The sequence below is a fragment of the Dipodomys merriami genome, unplaced genomic scaffold (genome assembly GCF_024711535.1).
Source record: "Dipodomys merriami isolate MVZ:Mamm:240054 unplaced genomic scaffold, mDipMer1.0.p SCAF_90, whole genome shotgun sequence".
Lineage (NCBI taxonomy): Eukaryota > Metazoa > Chordata > Mammalia > Rodentia > Heteromyidae > Dipodomys > Dipodomys merriami.
Genome location: NW_027206513.1, coordinates 205,196 through 224,246, shown reverse-complemented (window position 1 = coordinate 224,246; position 19,051 = coordinate 205,196). Strand labels below are relative to the sequence as shown.

Below are 19,051 nucleotides of genomic sequence, written 5' to 3'. Positions count from 1 at the left end.
TGCCTGCTTGGTCACTGCATCACTTGGAAGGCTAAAGCAGGAGGATCCTGAATTTGAAGCTAACCTGGCTATTTAATGAGACTGTATTAAAGGAAAAAAAAAGGTAGGTATAGCATCTCACCTCACACCTGTAATCCTAGCTCCTCAGGATTTGGGTTCAAGGCCAGCCAGTGCAAAAGTTCTCAAGACCCCCATATTCATCAGTAAAACTTGGACCTAATGATACACACCTGTCATTCCAGCTGTATTGCAAGTATAGCTAGGAGGACGGAGGTCTGTCTAGGTAGGCCCAGGCATAAATTCAAGATCCTATTCAAAAAGCAACTAAAGCAAAAAGGTAAAGTGCCTACCTTAACAAGTCCAAGGCCTTGAGTTCAAACTCTGTAGTACCCCCCCCCACACACACACAATTACCTACCAAGTAAGTAAAAACTTAAAAGTTTAATACCACTGTGCTATGAGGATATAATAAATTAATAGATCCTCCATATTCTTTCTGTTTATCTCATCCAGGTCTAATGCTAGCGAGGCAAGCACTCTTCTACTTGAACAATGTCTCAGTTTTTTACTTTTTAAGTTTGGTTTTGAAATAAGCACTTTGTACTTTTGCCTGAGCTAGTCATGGAATACAATCCTCCTTCTGCTTTCAGAGTAGCTGAGATTACAGGCATGTACCTCCATGACCAGACAGTGGGCTCATTTTCTCCCTAAAATAGAATCTCTACCTAAGACATCTCTCATTTTACAACTTTCCAGTTACACAGTCTTAAGAGAATCCTAAACTAGGAACCAGGACTTTACCCAGATCTATAAAGGGCTGGTTGTGTGACCTGAGTCTCCTGTATATAAAATAGATATGGACCAGATAACCCTGACATTATCAAATATACGGGTCAGCATGACCACTGGTAAGGATAACAACTAAAATCCATGACTGCAGAGATAGAACCAGGTAACCTCTTTGGCAGTGCCTTCCCATGCATCATCAGAGCTTGCTATAGCTAAATCCTTCCTGAACCTCCAAAGCTACTTTGCCTTTTATAATCACTTGTGGATGCTAGAAGCAATCCTAGGCTTCTGGGGATTGTCCTTTCTCTTCTTGTGCTTTAGTTTTCCTGGTTTAATTCCCATTACTTCATCAGGATCCAGTCCATTTTTGTTGTGGTTTAATATTAAAAGACTGGTTTAGCCAGGCACCACTGGCACATGCCTGTAATCCTAGCAATTCAGGAGACTGAGATCTGAGGACCGCATCTTGAAGTCAGTCTGGGCAGGAAAAGCCTGTAAGAAGACTGTTATCTCCAATTAACTACCCAAAAAAGCTGGACATAGATCTATGGCTCAAGTGGTAGAGCTAGCCTTGAGCAAAGCAGTTCAAAGACAGTGCCCAGGCACTCAATCCAAGCCCTCAAGAACCAGTACAAATAAAAATCAAAATTCAAAAGACTCGATTTGGAAAGTGGAAAGTGAAAGCTTCAACTTCACATTGGATTCAGACTACTTCAGAGGCTTGTGAGACCAGAAGCTCCAGACCACTGGTTTACAATCCCATTTTCCTTCATATTATTGCATACTAACATGAATAGCATGCTTTTTATGTATACTGCTTCTTGGGTAAGATTGAGGATTGGATGGGATAACAGGAGAGAGAGAATGCTCACAAATAGTATAGGAAAACCTCTCTGGAGACACAAGTATCTACCTCCACATTAATAGACCTCTAATGTCCTATCCTATTTAGGTTAAGTCTCTCTTCCACTGTCCCTCTCGCCCACTCCTCCTCTTCCTTCTTCTCTCTCCCTCCCTTTTTCTTGTTCTGTTTTTGTGCCAGTACTGGCACTTGAACTACAAGGGACTTGATACTGTCCCTTATCTTTTTCACTCAAGGCTAGTGTTTTACCACTTGAGCCATAGTTCACTTCTGTTGTTTTTTTTGGGGGGGGGGGAGGGGAGGATGGTTAATTGAAAATAATAATCTCACAGACTTTCCTGCCTGGGCTGGCTTTGAATCATGAGTTCCTTAGAACTCAGCCTCCAGAGCTGTAAGACAGGCATGAGCCACCAGTGCCTGGCGGTTGAGTCTTAATTGAATTGTAGTGATCACCTTTCCATTCTCCCTCCATTCACATATATACATTTATAAGTTTGTGCAAGTACCTCTGCAGAACAAATATCTCAAAGTAAAATAAAAAAAGTAAAGACTATCTGATTAAAATTTCAGAATTTCCAGTTCTGTGAAAATAATGTATCAAAGGAACCATAGCATCATTAAAATGGTACTATATTGTAGTCTTTCTCAAAGTCAAATAGAAAGAGTAAAGATTATATGATTAAAATTTCAGAATTTCAAGTTCTGTGAAAATAATCTATCAAAGAATCCACAGCATCATTAAAATGGTACTATACTGTAATCTTTACTGCAACATCTTTGAGCTGTTTTTCCTCTCTTCCCTCTACCTTACTTTCCGGTAATAATTTATCATCAACTGGTTTCAGTAAGGAATTTTGTTTTGTCCAACAATTTCTAGAGCCTTCTCAAAACTTACTTACATTGAAAATTTCAGCTTCCAGAACAGAAAATGAAGCTGGACACTGGTGGTTCACACTTGCAATCCTAACTGCTCAGGAGGCCAGGATCCTTAGGATCACAGCTAAAGGCCAGCCAGGGTAGAAAAGTCTGCTAGAGTCCTCCTTCCTCCCCCCCCCAAAAAAAAACAGAAAAGGCTGGGCTAGAGGCATTGCTAAGGTGGCAGAGTGCCCACCAAGAAATCAAGTTGAATGAGTACAAGGCCCTGAGTTCATAGTTCAGAAATGCCAAGGAAAGAAAAACAGAAGAAAAGGTACAATTTATGAAGCACCAAGGGTATGTTTTCTCTATTTGTTTTTCTTGCTCTATATTTACTGAAACACAAAATGATGAGAACAAGAAAAATGATGTGAACACAGGGGAAGCTAAAAGTGATTTAAGCTAAAAGACATTTAGAAATTACTACCATACACTAATGAGAGCAGAAATTAAATTTTAAAACCACAATGCTCAGTCTAAAATCCTAGAAAAAGTTCTTAGGATTGTTACTGATATATAACAAAGTGATCCTAAGAATTGAAACATGTTCTCTTTATTTTGTCAACTTCGTGGGAGGCTATAAAATTAAGTGGGCAGAAAAAGTGATCTAACCCAAGATTAAGATAAAGAGCATGGGAAAGATATAATTAAGGCAAAATTTAAAAACAGGAGACAGAATTTTAAATACAAGTCTAAACAGTTAAATAGCTGATGGGAACTGGTGAGTCAACTGGCTCTTCCTCATTCCACGTAAACCTATTCAATTTTCCTGAGTGACAAAAATTCCTTTCATTTCTAAGATGAGATCAGAAATCTATTGTCTCCCATGCTCTGACCAACTCCAAATGATATAGTAACCTGTGGCTCATCCTATTCAAAGTAGGCAAAACATTCTACATTGTGGTAGAAAAACACGGTCTGTTCTTCCTTCCTGCCTTCCCCTTTTTTGGTGAAAGAGTCCTGGTAATGTCAAACTCTATTGTCCTGCCAGCTCCCAGGTGCTTGGATTACAGAAATGTACCACCATGCTAGACAAACTTGATAGTTTAAAAAAAAAATCATTATTTCCCTGTTTCAAGTGAGACTAAGTCAACAGTAAAATGTCTATAGAATTATTTTTAAACTGAACATTAGAGAAACTTGACAAAAATTAAGTTTCAAAAAGGAAGGAAAGGTGTCTCTCCTTTTGATCACCCAACTCTGTCTATGGGATTCTGCTTGCCTGCTTACTCAATAAAGCACTGCTAAGTTTTCTAATTTTTTTTTTGAGGGGTCCGGTCATGGGGCCTGAACTCTGGGCCTGGGCACTGTCCCTCAGCTCTTCAGCTCAAGGCTAGTGCTCTACCACTTGAATCACAGCGCCACTTCTGGCTTTTTTCTTATGTGGTGCTGAGGAATCGAACCCAGGGCCTCGAGCATGCAAGGCAAGTGCTCTACCACTGGGCCACCTTCCCAGCCCCCTAAGTTTTCTTTAAAAAAAAAAAAAAAAAAAAGGAACGGGAAAAGGAAAAAGAATAGGGAAGGGAGAAAAAGCATCTCAAAGATCTTAAACTCAAAATTTCAAACTCCAACCTAAGATTTCTCCACAGATATGTAGTACCATTTCTGAAATAATTAGGGAAAATTTAAAAAGGAGAATGGGTATTTTTTTTCTAGAATCCAGAAGTTCTGATTTCTAAGTCAGCCTACTTTTCAACACTAGATTCTTTCATTAAAATGTGAGAAATGTCAAAAAAAAAAAAAAAAAAAATGTGAGAAATGTCTCAAAATCCATCTAAGCAAGTGCTGAAAAGTATCATGTGTTAAAAATCTTTCAAAAGCTGAGCATCTGGTGAAACTTGCCATGGGCCAAACATCTAAAGAGAAAAAAGCTGGACCAACATCTTCAGGAGCATATTACTATGTCAAAAAAATATAATTTAAAAGATCTCCAAGTCATATGATTATGGCACACAGACTAAGAACATGACTCAGATGCAGCCAGCTAAGTTCTTCCATAAGAGACTGGACAGTAAATACATTAAGGCTTTTTTGGACATATATTCCCTGACACAACTATTTAACTGGGATTTTAGTGGAAAAGTGCCACAGGTAATACTTATTGGATGAATTTGGCTGTATTCCAATGAATTATTTAATATAAATCCTGACGTGTGAATTTCATGTATTATCAGAATACTATTCTTCTCTTCATCTGTGTCTAACCATTTAAAAACAAAAAACATTATTGGTTTATGAGCTATTTAAAAAACAAAAAACAAGGCTGGGAAGGTGGCTAAGTGGTAGAGTGTTTGCCTTGCATGCATGAGGCCTTGGGTTCGATTCCTCAGCACCATATATGCAGAAAATGCTGGAAGTGGCACTGTGCTTAAGTGATAGAGTGCTAGCCTTGAGCTGAAGAGCTGAGGGACAGCACCCAGGCCCAGAGTTCAAGTCCCATGACCAGCAACACACACACACACACACACACACGTTCAAGTCCCATGACCAGCAACACACACACACACACACACCCCAGGCCCAGAGTTCAAGTCCCATGACCAGCAACACACACACACACACATACACACACACACACACACACACACACACACACACACACACACACACACACACACACACACACACACACACACACACACACACACACACACACACACACACACACACACACACAAGCAATGGGCCACATTAGGCCCATGGATCAGTTTGAGAACCCCCAACCTAAAGTAAATCAAGCAGAGAAATTTAAACTAATTTAATAAAGTATCAGCTACAGAAAACTGGTAATGGTGAGGATTTTTTCTTTTTGTGCCAGTACTGAGACTTGAACTCAGGGCTTTGTGCTGTCACTTAGCTTTTCTGCTCAAGGTTGACACTTTTCTACTTGAACCACATCCTCTCTTCAGTTTTTGCTGGTTAATTAGAGATAAGAGTCTCAGGGGGCTAGGAAGGTGGCTCAGTGGTAGAACACTTGCCTTGCATGCCTGAGGCCCTGAGTTCAATTCCTCAGCACCACATAAGCAAGAAAAAGAAAAAAGCTGGAAGTGGCGCTGTGGCTCAAGTGGTAGAGTGCTAGCCTTGAGCTGAAGAGCTGAAGGACAGTGCCCAGGCCCAGAGTTCAGGCCCCACGACCGGACCCCCCAAAAAAAGTCTCAGGAACTTTTCTGCCAGGATAGCTTCGAACCATAATCCTGAGATCTCAGCCTCCTGAGTAGCTAAAATTATAGGCTTTTTTTTAAAACTGGACAAGAGGAGCTCTAATTTAAAAAAAAAGTTTCTGACTCTATAGATAAAAGGCAATCAGTATGCTTTCTAGGAACAAAAATCTAGTTTGTAGGGAGCTGTCCTATAGTTCATGGAGTTCTCAATGTAGAAAACTGTAATTCTTTCATGGCTTTATACAAAAACAAAGGAAACAACAACTTAACAATCAAGTCAAGGGTAAGAAGGGCAATAATCAGAGAAGCAGATCTGCAAACTCCAAACAGGCTACAAATTCAGAGACAGGTTATAAATGGTGACCTCTGAAGATGAAATCAACTGATGACAGCTGTTATGCGCAAGTGACCTAAATAAAGTAGTTTATTAACCTCTAAATCTCATCACACACACAAATTCTGAAATAAATTTTATTTTAGAAAAAAAAATCATATCCCTCTGTGGTAATGTCATAACATCATGGAGGTCCACACAGAGAATGAAGAAAAACAAGCCAAAGATTTTTACAATGTTTCTCTCTACAGGTCAGGTGAAGTGGTACCCTGGCCTATTTAGTGTGCCTATCTTGTCTAAAATAAGCTGGGAAGGTGGCTCAGTGGTAGAGCACTTGCCTTGCATGCCTGAGGCCCTGGGTTCGATTCCTCAGCACCACATAAACAAAAAGAAAAAAGCCGGAAGTGGTGCTGTAGCTCAAGTGGTAGAGCACTAGCCTTGAGCTGAAGAGCTGAGGGACAGCACCCAAGCCCAGAGTTCAGGCCCCATGACCGGACCAAAAAGAAAAAAAAAAATCTTGTCTCCTTGGACTCTAACCAATCACTTCTGGAATAGAATGGCTGCTCAAGATGTTCCTACTGGAAATGAACACTCTGGGCAGGATATCCCAGTGTCACTTCTGCCTTGCTGAAGGCATGGTAGTATGCATTTATAATCCCAGCACTTGGGAGGCTATGGTAGAAGGATCACAAGCTGAAGGATCGCCTGTTCAACAGAGCAAACTTAAGGTCAGCCTTAAAAGATAAAATAAATTGGGCTGGGAAGGTGGCTCAGTGGTAGAGCCCTTGCCTTGCATGCCTGAGGCCCTGGGTTCGATTCCTCAGCCCCACATAAGCAAAAAGAAAAAAAAGCTGGAAGTGGCACTGTGGCTCAAGTGGTAGAGCACTAGCCTTGAGCTGAAGAGCTGAGGGACAGTGCCCAGGCCGAGTGCAGGCCCCACAACCGGACCCCCCCTTCCCCCCCAAAAAAAGATAAAATAAATTAAGAAACTGTGAGCCAAGTATGAAGGTAGTACATGCCATTTCCCTCAGCACTTGGGAGACAGAGACAGAAGGAACCTGGGCTACCCTTGGGTCTCTTTTTGAGGGGGTGAGGGGAAGCTGGGGCTTGAGCTCAGGACCAGGGTGCTGTCTCTTTAGATTTTTTGCTCAAGGCTAATGCTCTACTACTTGAGCCACAATTCCACTTCTAGCTTTCTGCTAGAGAAAAGTCTCACAGACTTTTCTACCCAGGCTGGCTTTGAACTGTGATCCGCAGAGCTCAGCTTCCTGATAACCAGGATTAAAGATGTGAGCTGTGCCTAACTCTTTACTGCAGAGGGTTTGGCAGTCAAGGACACTCTACTCTGGAGCCAGATGGACAAATCCCTGCCCCACAGTTTTTTTAAGGTTTCCTATCTCTGAGCTGCTTCATCTTGTGAAACAGATTAAAAAGGGATAGATCTCCAAGAGTCCCTGGGAAGATTTAAAAAAGAGAATGCATATGAAGCACTTGGAGGAATGTCTGGCACTCAGTAAGTAGTAGCTCTTTGTTATTACTATCTTTGTATAGTTTATTATTGTTGACTATAACAATGGGGATAAACACTTTTTCTGAACTCCTTGATCCTGACAATATTCCAGACTTTCATTCACAACAATTTTCCTCTATCAGAAGCATTCCTCTTAAGATATTACTTTAATTTCAATTAAACACTCCAACCAACTTCTTGACAAGTGGGGGGGGAGAAGCTGCATGTCCACACAGGTACACTAATACTAGAGCTTGAACTCGGGGCCTAGGTGCTATTCATTAGCTAATCACTCAAGGCTAGTGCTCTACTTAAACCACTTAAACCACAACTCCACTTCCAGCTTTTTGGTGGTTAGAGATAAGAATCACAAGGACTCTCCAGAGTAGCTAGGGTCATAGGCAAGAGCCACCAATGGTTGGCTTGAAAATGTGTGTATGTGTGTGTGTCTGTGTGTGTTGGTCCTGGGGCTTGAATTCAGGGCCTGGGGCATTGTCCCTGAGCTTTTTTTGCCATAGCTCTTCTTCTGGCTCTTTGGTGGTTAACTGGAGATAAAGTCTCATGGACTTTCCTGTTTGGGTTGGCTCTGAACTACAATCCCTCAGATCTCAGCTTCCTGTGTAGCTAAGATTACAAGCATCAAACACTGGTGACCGGAAAAAATCTTTTTTTCTTCTTCTTTTTTTTGGGGTAGATCATGGGGCTTAAATTCAGGCCTGAGTGCGGTCCCTGAGCTTTTCTGCTTAAGGCTAGTGCTCTATCACTTTGAGCCACAGTGCCACATCTGGTTTTTGGGTGGTTAATTGGAGATAAGTTTCATGGACTTTCCTGCCTGGGCTGGCTTTGAACTGTGATCCTAAGATCTGTCTCCTGAGTAGCTAGGATTACAGATGTGAGCCACCAGCACCCGGCAAAAATCTATTTTTTTCTTCTTTTTTTTTCTTTTTTTATTGTGAAAATACCATACAGAGGGGTTACAATTACATGGGAAAAAATATTTTTTAAAGCTATTAAAATGTTGACTTTTTATGTGATTCCAAAACATTTTCATTATCCTGGTCACAAACCAGAATAATGCAATTTTTACAAACATACTTTTCATTCTTTTTGTAGTAAGGATGACTCCTATATTGTGCAAAGATCAAAACTAGTCATATCTATCACATTTAACTCATTTATTTATTCCATAAACATTTGGGGGGGGGATGGGAAATAGGATCTTATATATCCTAGGCTGACCTAGAACTTGGCAATTCTCCTGCTCCATCTTCCCAAGAGCTGGGATTACAAACATGTGCTATTAATCTCAGAAAGTAAACTGTGTGGGGCTTTTTAGTTTATCTTGTGATGCTGGGAATACAACCCAGGGCATCATGTATCCAGGCAAACACTCTAACATTCACTGAACTACTACTGCATCCTCTGGCCTACCCTTATTTCCTTTTTTTCTGAGATGAAGTCTCACTATATTACCTACGCTGGTTCCTAATTTCTGAGCTCAAGTGATGCTCTTGCCTCAATCTTCCATGTAGCTGGGACTATAGATATCAAGAATGCATCTGCTCTCAATCAACATTATATGCCTTCTGTGTGGCAGACAGTATTCTAATAGCAGTGACAGTGAGACAGCTGAAATGCAAGCCCTACTTTCAAGAAGCTCATGGCAGAATGAGCGGAAGAGTTAAAATGCAGAGTGAGAACATTCTGACTTAGGTGCCAAAAATCAAATAAACTCCTAACTAATGTGTTTCAATGAAGATGATGATACAAAATAATGACAAGGGTGACCATTAACCCTACAGAGACCCACACGCCTACCTGTTAACATGCTCCTCCCAGTCTTCTGGTGGGGGAGGGGCATCTGCATCCGTCCTGGCAAAGATGACATGCCTTTCACACTCGTTCATCACACTGCGTGCCTTCTGATTGTCATAGAGTGGCATAGGAGTTGACGTGACGGTCTCCACATCTATTGGGATGTCTGATTCACTGTAAACAGGTGAGGAAATAGGACCAGGCCACCCATACTTCACACAATACAACTGTCTAACAACCATTTTCATCTTTCCCAAACTTGCCTAGACCTCTGCACTTTTTGGTATGTGCTATAGGAACACAGAGTCATTTTAAGACCATACAAAAAGTGACAAAGCAGCTATTTAAAAAGACAAATGTAAGCTATATGTTAATGACTGGCTTTAAATTAACAAAATCAACCAGAATGAAAAATTAGTTGTTCATCACACTGATCACATTTCAAGTACTCAGCAGATATATGTAGCATCTGCCTACAAAAGGGATATCACAGGATTAGAACATTTCTTACTACTGCAAAGATTTCTGCTGGACAATACTGTCTAGAGTTTTAAATTATTCATAAAACTTTCCTTTTCTGCTAGCAAATGAACTGGTAGTTAATTCTATGCTTGTAAAGTCTGTAGTTGTCTAAGACAGTACACTTGGAATGCAGACACCTTAACTAACTCATTTTGTACAGATACTAAAACAAACGAATATAAATGGAAAAGTGAATCTAAAAATTGACATTAATGAAATTCAAGGAGCCTGAGGTTTCTTCCTCACTCACATATCATTTCACCAATGCCTTCACTTGACATACTATGTCAGTCACACTGGTCTGTGGTAGTCTATTAAACGTACTAACTTCTGGGACTCAATGTTTTTATTGCACACATTCTCAGTGATTAGAACAATTACATCAATATGAAATTAAGCAAAGAAATATGTACATAAGATCTGGTGGTGGGCATTATCTTTTATTTTCTCTGGGCCAGACATTGGGCTAGCATTTAGACAATACTATTATAATCTATTTTGAAAATTCAAAGTGATCTTTCAAAAATATATAATTCATTTCAATGACTTCTTACCATTCTTAGAATCAAATAGCTACATGAGGTAGCCTCTGCCAACTTCTATCTCCCACTTATAGCCTTCCACCAGATTCCGCCACAATGACCTAAAAAGAGTTACTACAATATGCCAAATTTCTACGTGCAAGGCTAATATACGAAGACAAAGGCTTATCTGAGAAAAACTTTTCTAAGTATCAGACCAACTCTACTGAAAATGGACATACAAATTTCAATGTCAGCAAGAAGCTTTTCATTACAAGAAAAAAGTATTTTTGAATTCTACTCTAAGGAACTTTTGAGTTTATTCCAGGCCAGAGGCATCAGAATGATGCTAAAGTCACAACACCAAAAATCTAAAAAGCTTACGGAAATGAAATAAAAACCACTGTTTTACACATGCTAAAATTACAGCATAGTTCTTCTAGCTAACCCCTGGAGACTAATGGGAATGGGGAAGCATCTAAAGAAGCAAAATACCAGACTTCTAGTCCCTAACAAAACAAACCTGTGGGGTTGGGAAGGTGACTCAGTGGTAGAGTGCTTGCCTTGCATGCATGAGGCCTTGGGTTCAATTCCTCAGCACCACATAAGCAGAAAAAGCCGGAAGTGGCGCTGTGGCTCAAGTGATAGAGTGCTAGCCTAGAGCTGAAGAGCTGAGGGGCAGTGCCCAGGCCAAGAGTTCAGGCCCCACAACCGGCCAAAAAACCCAAAAAACAAAAAAACAAACCTGTGCTTGAGAAAAGATAAAATATAGGCAGGCATCAGTGGCTCACACCTGTAATACTAGCTACTGAGGAGGCTAACATCTGAGGATCAAAGTTCAAAGCTAGCCCAGGCAGAAAAGTCCTCATGAGACTCTTATCTCCAGTTAACCACCAAAAAACCAGAAGTGGCACTGTGACTCACAGTGGTAGAGCTCAGAGACAGTGCCCAAGCAAGCCCCATGACCAACAAAAATAAAAATAAAAGATTAAACATTAGATGAGATTGAAAACAAAATCCTTCTCCAAAAGTTTATAATTAAGGACACAAATTGATCGTAAGAATAGAAAATATCACCAGGCACCAGTGGCTCACACCTGTAATCCTGGCTACTCAGGAGACTGAGATCTGAGGATTGCGGTTCAAAGCCAGCCTGGGCAGGAAAGTCCTTGAAACTCTTATCTCAAATAAACTACACAGAAAACTGGAAGTGGCGCTGTGGCTAAAGTGGTAGAGCACTAGCCTTGAGGTGAAGAGCTAATGGACAGCGCCCAGAGTTCAAGCCCCACATCCGACAAAAAAAAAAAAAAAAATCAGAATAATTCATGGTAGCTATTCTGTAATAAGGTAAGGAATGAGGGAAAACAATGTTTGGAGAATTCCCTCCTAACCTTAGGAAAAGCAAAATGTAAAGTACTCTAAGAAAGCTGTTTCTGCCTGTTTTGCTGCTGTCAAAGCAAACCAAATGCAACAATGAAGTTGACAGGGGTCCTGGCAATTTTTCACAACTCAACTTTTCAGACTTTCTCTTTACTTTCCTCTTTCCACACAAGCCCTATAACTTAAGTGGAATGGGTTGTTTGCTTTCCTTTGCACACCTTATTTTTCTAACTCTTGTTAGATATCTCTTGTACAGGTCTACATTTTGGTCTGATATGCTTATGTTGCTTAAGAGAAATGCCTGAACTAAACAGCCAAGCTTCTTATACGATATCCCCCAATCATCTAAAAGAAAATCCTCTCCAGTCCCTACCATCTGATTATTGACCAATTGAAGCAGCAGGCAGCCCTTAGGCAGGAAGCCCAAACTCACATGGTATTCTCATGTTGCCGCCTTGGTGTAACAAAGAGCATGCGCGTGGGGCGGGCACTACTGGCATCTGGGTGGGCACTCCATGGCTTGGCATAGCTATGATCCAGAAAAACGAGGTCCAGCTCCCGCTCGTGCACTGAAAGCTGGAAGAGCAGTGAGGTGCCCATGCGCCGAGCAGAAGTCTGGAAGTCCCTCTCACTGCCCCTGTGGGCCATTTCAGAAGAGGGGCAGCTGGTCAGAGCATGAGTATCTGCATGCTAGTCACCTGCAGTGAAAAGTTAAGTGTGTCAATTTGAATATTCTAAATGTCACCCAACTTAGAATCTCTTAATCTGCTTACTTTGGTGACCCATTGTCATAGATGAGTACCTGCTATATAGAGAGAGAGCACTTGTGCCTAAGATCCCACACCACAACCCTGAAGAGGATGAGACCATGAATTCTTCCTTACTCAAAAGCTACAAACCGCCGGGCGCCGGTGGCTCACCCCTGTAATCCTAGCTATTTTGGAGGCTGAGCTCTGAGAATCCCGGTTCAAAGCCAGAGTAGGCAGCTAAGTCCGTGAGACTCATCTCCAATAAACCACCAGGAAACCGGAAGTGGCACTGTAGCTCAAAAGCTGAAGAGCTGAGGGACAGCGCCCAGGCCCAGAGTTCAAGTCCCACGATCAAAAAATAAAAAAAGCAGGGGCTGAGAAGGTGGCTCAGTGGTAGAGCGCTAGCCTTGCATGCCTGAGGCCCTGGGTTCGATTCCTCAGCACCACTTAATCAAAAAGAAAAAAGCTGGAAGTGGCACTGTGGCTCGTGGTAGAGCGTTGGCCTTGAGCTGAAGAGCTGAGGGGCAGCGCCCAGGCCCAGAGTTCAGGCCCCACGACCGGACCCCCCCCCAAAAAAATAATAAAATAAAATAAAAAAGCTACACACCCAGGTAGCTGGAAGCTGAACAGACACCACAGTTCACAAAGACCTATCTATACGGACAATAAACTTGTGGTAGGCACCACAATTTCCTACATTTGAGTAGAGAGGATCTGGGCGAACAACAGTAATCTTAGATGTGAATTCTTCAAAAAAAAAAAAAAAATCAAGTCTCTTATTTCCATTCTGTGAAAAGAACGTGACCAAGCCGGGACGCTGGTGGTTTCATCTTATAACTCTAGCGACTCAGGAGGCTGAGATGGGAAAATGGTCATTGGAAACCGGCCCAGTTCATTGAGACTCATCTCCGGTTAATCACCTCTAGCCTTGAGCAAAAGAAGCTGCGCGGGACAGCCCCCCAGGCCCTGAGTTCAAGTCCCAAGACCAACAAACAACAACACTGGGACTGGTACCAGAAACACACACACACACCAACACACACACACACACGCACACACACACCAACACACACACACACGACGAGAAACAGGCGCTCCTGGGCGCCCCCAAAACAACAGGGCACCGTGTGTCGCGGGGGTGCGCCTCACAGCAGGGACGCCCGTGCTCCCCTCCACGTCTCCCCCCACGGTTATTCACGTTCAACAAAAGTTTTGCAACTCCTTCATTTTGGAACCACGAAAAGGAGAGCCGTCCCCGCCAGGCCTGCTCGGAGGACGCCCGGGAAGGCCCCGCTCCCACCGCCCAGGAGGGGCGATGCTGCCAGGGCACCTCAAAAACCTCAGAACCGCCAGGCTTAACGCGCCGTCTGCCGACCCCGGCGGTGGCTCCGGGAACGACTCGGCCCCGGTCACCGCGAGTTCTCGGCGGGGACGAGCCGCCCGGCGCCCGCCTCCCGCTGCCCCGGGCCCGCTCCGCGCCCCGAGTCCCGGCGGCCCAGACGCGGTCCCCGCGCACCCCCCGGCCCCACACGCGCGGCCGACCCCGGCCCTCGGCCGCGGCCTGCGGTCTCCGCATGCCGGGAGAACGCTGAAGCCCTCGCCGAGGCCGCCACCCGCCACCGACCGCTCCCGCCGAGGCCGACCCAGGCCTCACCCGCAGTCGGCCCGCCGCGCGCTCGCCCGGGCCGGACCCCAGCGCGCGTGCGCGCTACCGCCTCTGCGTCTAGGGCCCCGAGTACCGAGTAAAATGCGGAAACAGATTACAGCCTGGGAAGCGAAGGCAGCAAGCGGCAAAGCCAGGGGTGGATTTCGCCCTGGGGAGAGAGGAACGGGAAGGACGCCTGGGTCGCCCAGGGAGTCATTTCCGGCCTCTGTATTGGTTGTGGGGGTGGTGGGGCGGGGAGGGAGCCTGGGCCGCGTGGCTCTGACAGCCCCCGTGCAATCATCGCCGCCCTCATTCCAGTTGCTTTTTTTTTTTTTTTGCCATTCCCTTACCCCTCCCAGTTGCTTTCCATCCTGTGCCCCACTACCCCAGAGACAGAGTGATGAAAGCAGGGTCCAGAACCACCTGCATTCAAGCCGCCCGTTTTAGTGAATGCACTCATTCATGTGAATGCATGTATTTTTTTTTTTTTTTTTTTGCCAGTCCTGGGGCTTGAACTCAGGGCCTGGGCACTGTCCCTGAGCTTCTTTTGCTCAAGGCTGTCTCTATCACTTGAGCCACAGCGTCACTTCTGGCTTTCTCTGTGTATTTAGTACTGAGGAATCGAACCTGGGGCTTCATGCATGCTAGGCAAAAATGCTCTCCCGCAAAGCCACCTTCCCAGCCCCAAGAATTTACTTTTTAAGCCAGGCACTTGGTGGCTCATGCCCATCAACCAAGCTACTCAGGAGGCTGAGATCTGAGGATCTCAGAAAGCCAGCCCCTGGCAGAAAAGTTCATGAGGCTCTTATCTCCAATTAATCAACAAAATAACCAGAAATGGAGCTGTGTCTCCAGTGGCCAAGCATCTTGAGTAAAAGAGTCAAGTGAGAGTTCCAGGCCTTGAGTTCAAGCCCCAGTGCCAGGGGAAAAAAGTCCTGATTTCTCTATATCTTCCCTCCAATGGCTTTGCTTTATTTTCTTATCTAAATTGTATGACTCTGGCAAGGACTCATTCCAGATACCTTGCTTGAATAAAGAGAAAACATAACTTTTTATTGTTCTTATAAAGGTGATGTACAGAGGGGTTCTTGTTTCATAAGTCATGAGTACATTTCTTTTTGGATAATGTCACCCCTTCCCTTGCTCTCTCCCAGGTTTTCCCTCTTATCTGCCCACAAGTTGTACAGTTTATTTTCAACATAGTGTCTACTGTTGCATTTGTTCACCCTTTGTCCCTCAATTTCTGTGCTCTCTATATACCCTCCCACAAAGAGAAATGAACAATCAAGACAGGAAAAGAAAAAAAAACCCTTTGTTCTCATTTCATGGAATTCATTTCAATAAATATTATTTTATATGATCAGAGGCACATGGTGCCTTTGGGTACCTCCCCTAAGAGTATCCTCCTTTGGTCTCACTGTGTGCAAATGGAGAAAACATAACTCATGCCTGATTGTGAAATCAAAAGGATACCAAGAATAAAAGAAAAAGAGAAGAGAAAGAGAAAATGTCAAAGCAGCCAGGTCTTTTTGTTTGTGCAGGCCTAGTCACCTCCAGCCACTGGCTTTACATGTGCTCTTATCCACCTTCCTCTCCCAGAGTTCCTCTCCAGAACCAAGAACCATACACCTCTGTGACATCCCTTCCTGTTGCTAAGCTCTCCTCACCTGGTGAATCCTGGGAGAAGGCTTGGATCAAAGCTTTCAGAAGGAATCTGTAGCTCTGCAGGGAAAGGAGGAAGAAATAAGTGGAAGATGCTTCAACTTGTAGTGGAGTCAGCCCAGATTGTCCCATCCATAAGCCCTACACCCAAACCTTGTGTGATTGTCTCCTTCAGAGGTGAGAGCCAGGGGCACAATGACAGAGAAGAGCCCCAAGAGGTGACTTGCATGCAGTAAAAAAAAAAAAAAAAAACCCACTAGATTTATTGGCATCCTAATCTGACAGAGATTACTTGTACAACAAAATGGTAAACTAGACAGTGTCAAGTTGTTTTTAAAACCTAACACCAAACCGGGTGCTGGTAGTTCACGCCTGTAATCCTAGCTACTCAGGAGGCTGAGATCTGAGGATCGCAGTTCCAGGCCAGCCTGGGCAGGAAAGTCCGAGAAACTCTTATCTCCAATAAACCACTCAGAAAACTGGAAGTGGTGCTGTAGCCCAAGTGGTAGAGCACTAGCCTTGAGCTGAAGAACTGAGGGACAGCGCTCAGGCCCAGAGTTCAAGCCCCGTGACCGGCCAAAAATAAAACCACAACAACAAAAAACCTATCACCACTGGTGGCTCACGCCTGTAATCCTAACAACTCAGGAGGCTGAGATTTGAGGATTGCAGTTCAAAGCCAGCCCGAGCAGATAAGTCTGTGAGACTCTTATCTCTAATTAACCAGCAAAAAAACCCAAAAACCAAATCCCAGAAGTAGCATTGTGGCTTAAGTAGTAGAGTGCTCACCTTGAATCGAAACACTGAGGGACAGTGCCCACACCCAGAGTTCAAGCCCCAGGACTCCAAAAAAAAAAAAGCTGGAAGTGCAGGTGTGGCTAAAGTGGTACGACACCAGCCTTGAACACAAAAGCCAAGCAATATTGACTGCAAGGTCCGGAGTTCAAGCCCCAGTACTGGAATAAAAAAAATAATAATAATTATAAAGGACTAAAGTTCAATAGTAGAGTACTTGTCCTAGAAGGTATGAGGCCCTGAGTTCCAATCCAGCTCAGTAAAAACAAGCCAACCAAAAAGAAATCTAACGTCTTTTTCACTGTTTTGTTTGTTGTTTATTTTTTGTCCGTCATGGGGCTTGAACTTTAGACCTGAGTGCTATCCCTCAGCTCTTCAGCTCAAGGCTAGTGCTTCACCACTTGAGCCACAGCACCACTTTCAGTTTTCTGGTGGTTTATTGAAGATGAGTCTCATGAACTTTCCTGCTGGCTTTGAAAGGTGATCCTTAGATCTCAGCCTTCTGAATAGCTAGGATTACAGGCGTGAGCCACCAGCACCTGGCCCACTGTCAGTTCTTATGATTTCTCTGCCTTCCATTTTTTACCCCAGGAAATGATTATGGGTAAAGACCTTCCATGAACTAGGGCTATGTGATAAACTGAGGGTTCAAGAAAGTAAGGCTTCTTCTTCCTAAAATTGATAGAAGGACTTAATATACAGACAATCTTGAATACAACTTCTACTAGTTACTGCTCCAAAATATTTTTTTTTTCTTGAGACAGGTCTCATTATGTAGCTAAGGCTAGTTTGGAATTCATCAATCCTCCTGTGTCTATGTTCAGCTAATGTTAATTACTCTGTGTGTGTGTGTGTGTGTGTGTGTGTGTGTGTGTGTGTGTGTGTGTGTGTGTGTGTGTATTTGAACTTAGGGTTTGGCTCACAGCTGGTGGTCTACCACTTAAACCACAGTAATAACCTTTGCCTCATTAACCTTATGGAATGTCTGTGAGGGACAAATATAGTTATATTTATAAAAAGACTTTTGTTGCTTATAAAGCTCATTCAAAAGTAATTGCTATGACTCTAAGAGTCATCTCTAAGCATCCTACAGAGCAGGATGACTCTAGGCATCCTACTCTAAGCAGGCCTACAGAGGTCTGAGTAAAGAAGGCAATTCCTAAGTGGGGTGCTGGTGGCTCATGTCTGTAATATTAGTTACTCAGGAGGCTGAGATCTGAAGATTGAATTTCAAAACCGGCCTGAGCAGTAAAAGTCTGAGAGACACTAATCTCCAATTAACCACAAAAAGCCAAAGTGGAGCTGTGGCTCAAGTGATAGGGCAGTAGCTTTAATCAAAAGAATTCAGGAATGGTGCTCAGGCCCCAACTTCAAGCCCCAGTACTGGTACACACACACACACACAAAAATAAAAAATAAAACAATTCCTGGAACTGGATGTGTGAATCAAGTGGTAGAGCACCAGCCATGAGTGAGTGAAAAAGACAAGCCCTTAATTCAAGCCCCCAAACCAGTATAGAAACAAAACAAAACAATTCCTTTAATTTTTTCCCCCGATCTATAAAACTATGCTTGTTGAACAACACTGAGGCTGAACATATGGGACATGGAGTTCACACGGTGATCTATAGTTATGTCTCAGGTGGCAGATTTTTGTAGGTGTGATTGGAGTTCAGTATTCAGTTGCCCAGTCTTAGGATTAGCCAGGCAAGAGACTTGCAGCTCCCTTCTGGTCCAAGTCGTCATTGCTATCACATCATAAGTGCCAACTTTCTTCTAAAATGCTTCTTATACAAATGCCTAGCTGGGCACTAGTGGCTCACGCCTGCAATCCTAGCTATTCAGGAGGCAGAGATCTGAAAATCATGATTCAAAGTCAGCCTGGGCAGGAAAGTCCATGAGACTCTTATCTCCTATTAACCACCAAAAAGCTTGAAGTGGAGCTATGGCTCAAGTGGTCAAGTGCCAATCTTGAATGAAATAAAGCTAAGAGACAGTGCCCAAGCCCTGAGTTCAAGCCCCAGAACTGGCACCAAAACAATAACAACAAACAATACCTAATACTCAAAATCTTAGGCTTATTCACAGATATAAATACCAACCCTGATTTCCTATTTTATATTATATATATATATTTTTAATTTATATACATATATATATATTTTTTGGTCAGTTGTGGGGCCTGAACTCTGGGCCTGGGCACTGTCCCTCAGCTCTTCATCTCAAGGCTAGTGCTCTACCACTTGAGCCACAGCACCACTTCACTTTTTTTGCTTATGTGGTGCTGAGGAACGAACCCAGGGCCTCATACATGCAAGGCAAGCCCTCTACCACTGAGCCCCTGTTTAATATATTTTTTATTTCTTTTGTCCCTATATGTCCCATCTTCTT

The 19,051-nt window shown here is 43.2% G+C and overlaps 2 protein-coding genes across 9 annotated transcripts in view; one reads left to right on the top strand and one right to left on the bottom strand.

The window, feature by feature from the left end:
* Positions 1 to 14,282, bottom strand: part of Kansl3 (KAT8 regulatory NSL complex subunit 3) — a 45,118-nt gene extending 30,836 nt beyond the window's left edge. For 2 of the 8 annotated variants that reach the window (XM_070013322.1, XM_070013324.1), the window contains exons 1-3: positions 14,213 to 14,282; positions 12,243 to 12,507; positions 9,390 to 9,560 (exon numbers count right to left, since the gene is read on the bottom strand). In XM_070013322.1, the coding sequence (XP_069869423.1) occupies positions 9,390 to 9,560; positions 12,243 to 12,457 (386 nt within the window). In that variant the 5' untranslated portion in view covers positions 12,458 to 12,507; positions 14,213 to 14,282. Of the gene's footprint in view, positions 1 to 9,389; positions 9,561 to 10,462; positions 10,552 to 12,242; positions 13,095 to 14,212 lie in introns of those variants that run through there. The other 6 variants (XM_070013327.1, XM_070013328.1, XM_070013329.1 and 3 more) reach the window with 6 other exon arrangements.
* Positions 14,283 to 15,904: 1,622 nt separating this feature from the next.
* The window catches only part of Fer1l5 (fer-1 like family member 5), a 60,913-nt gene continuing 57,766 nt past the window's right edge, over positions 15,905 to 19,051 (top strand). Inside the window, exon 1 of the mRNA XM_070013260.1 lies at positions 15,905 to 16,042. Within this exon, the coding sequence (XP_069869361.1) occupies positions 15,958 to 16,042 (85 nt within the window). The 5' untranslated portion in view covers positions 15,905 to 15,957. The remainder of the gene's footprint in view (positions 16,043 to 19,051) is intronic.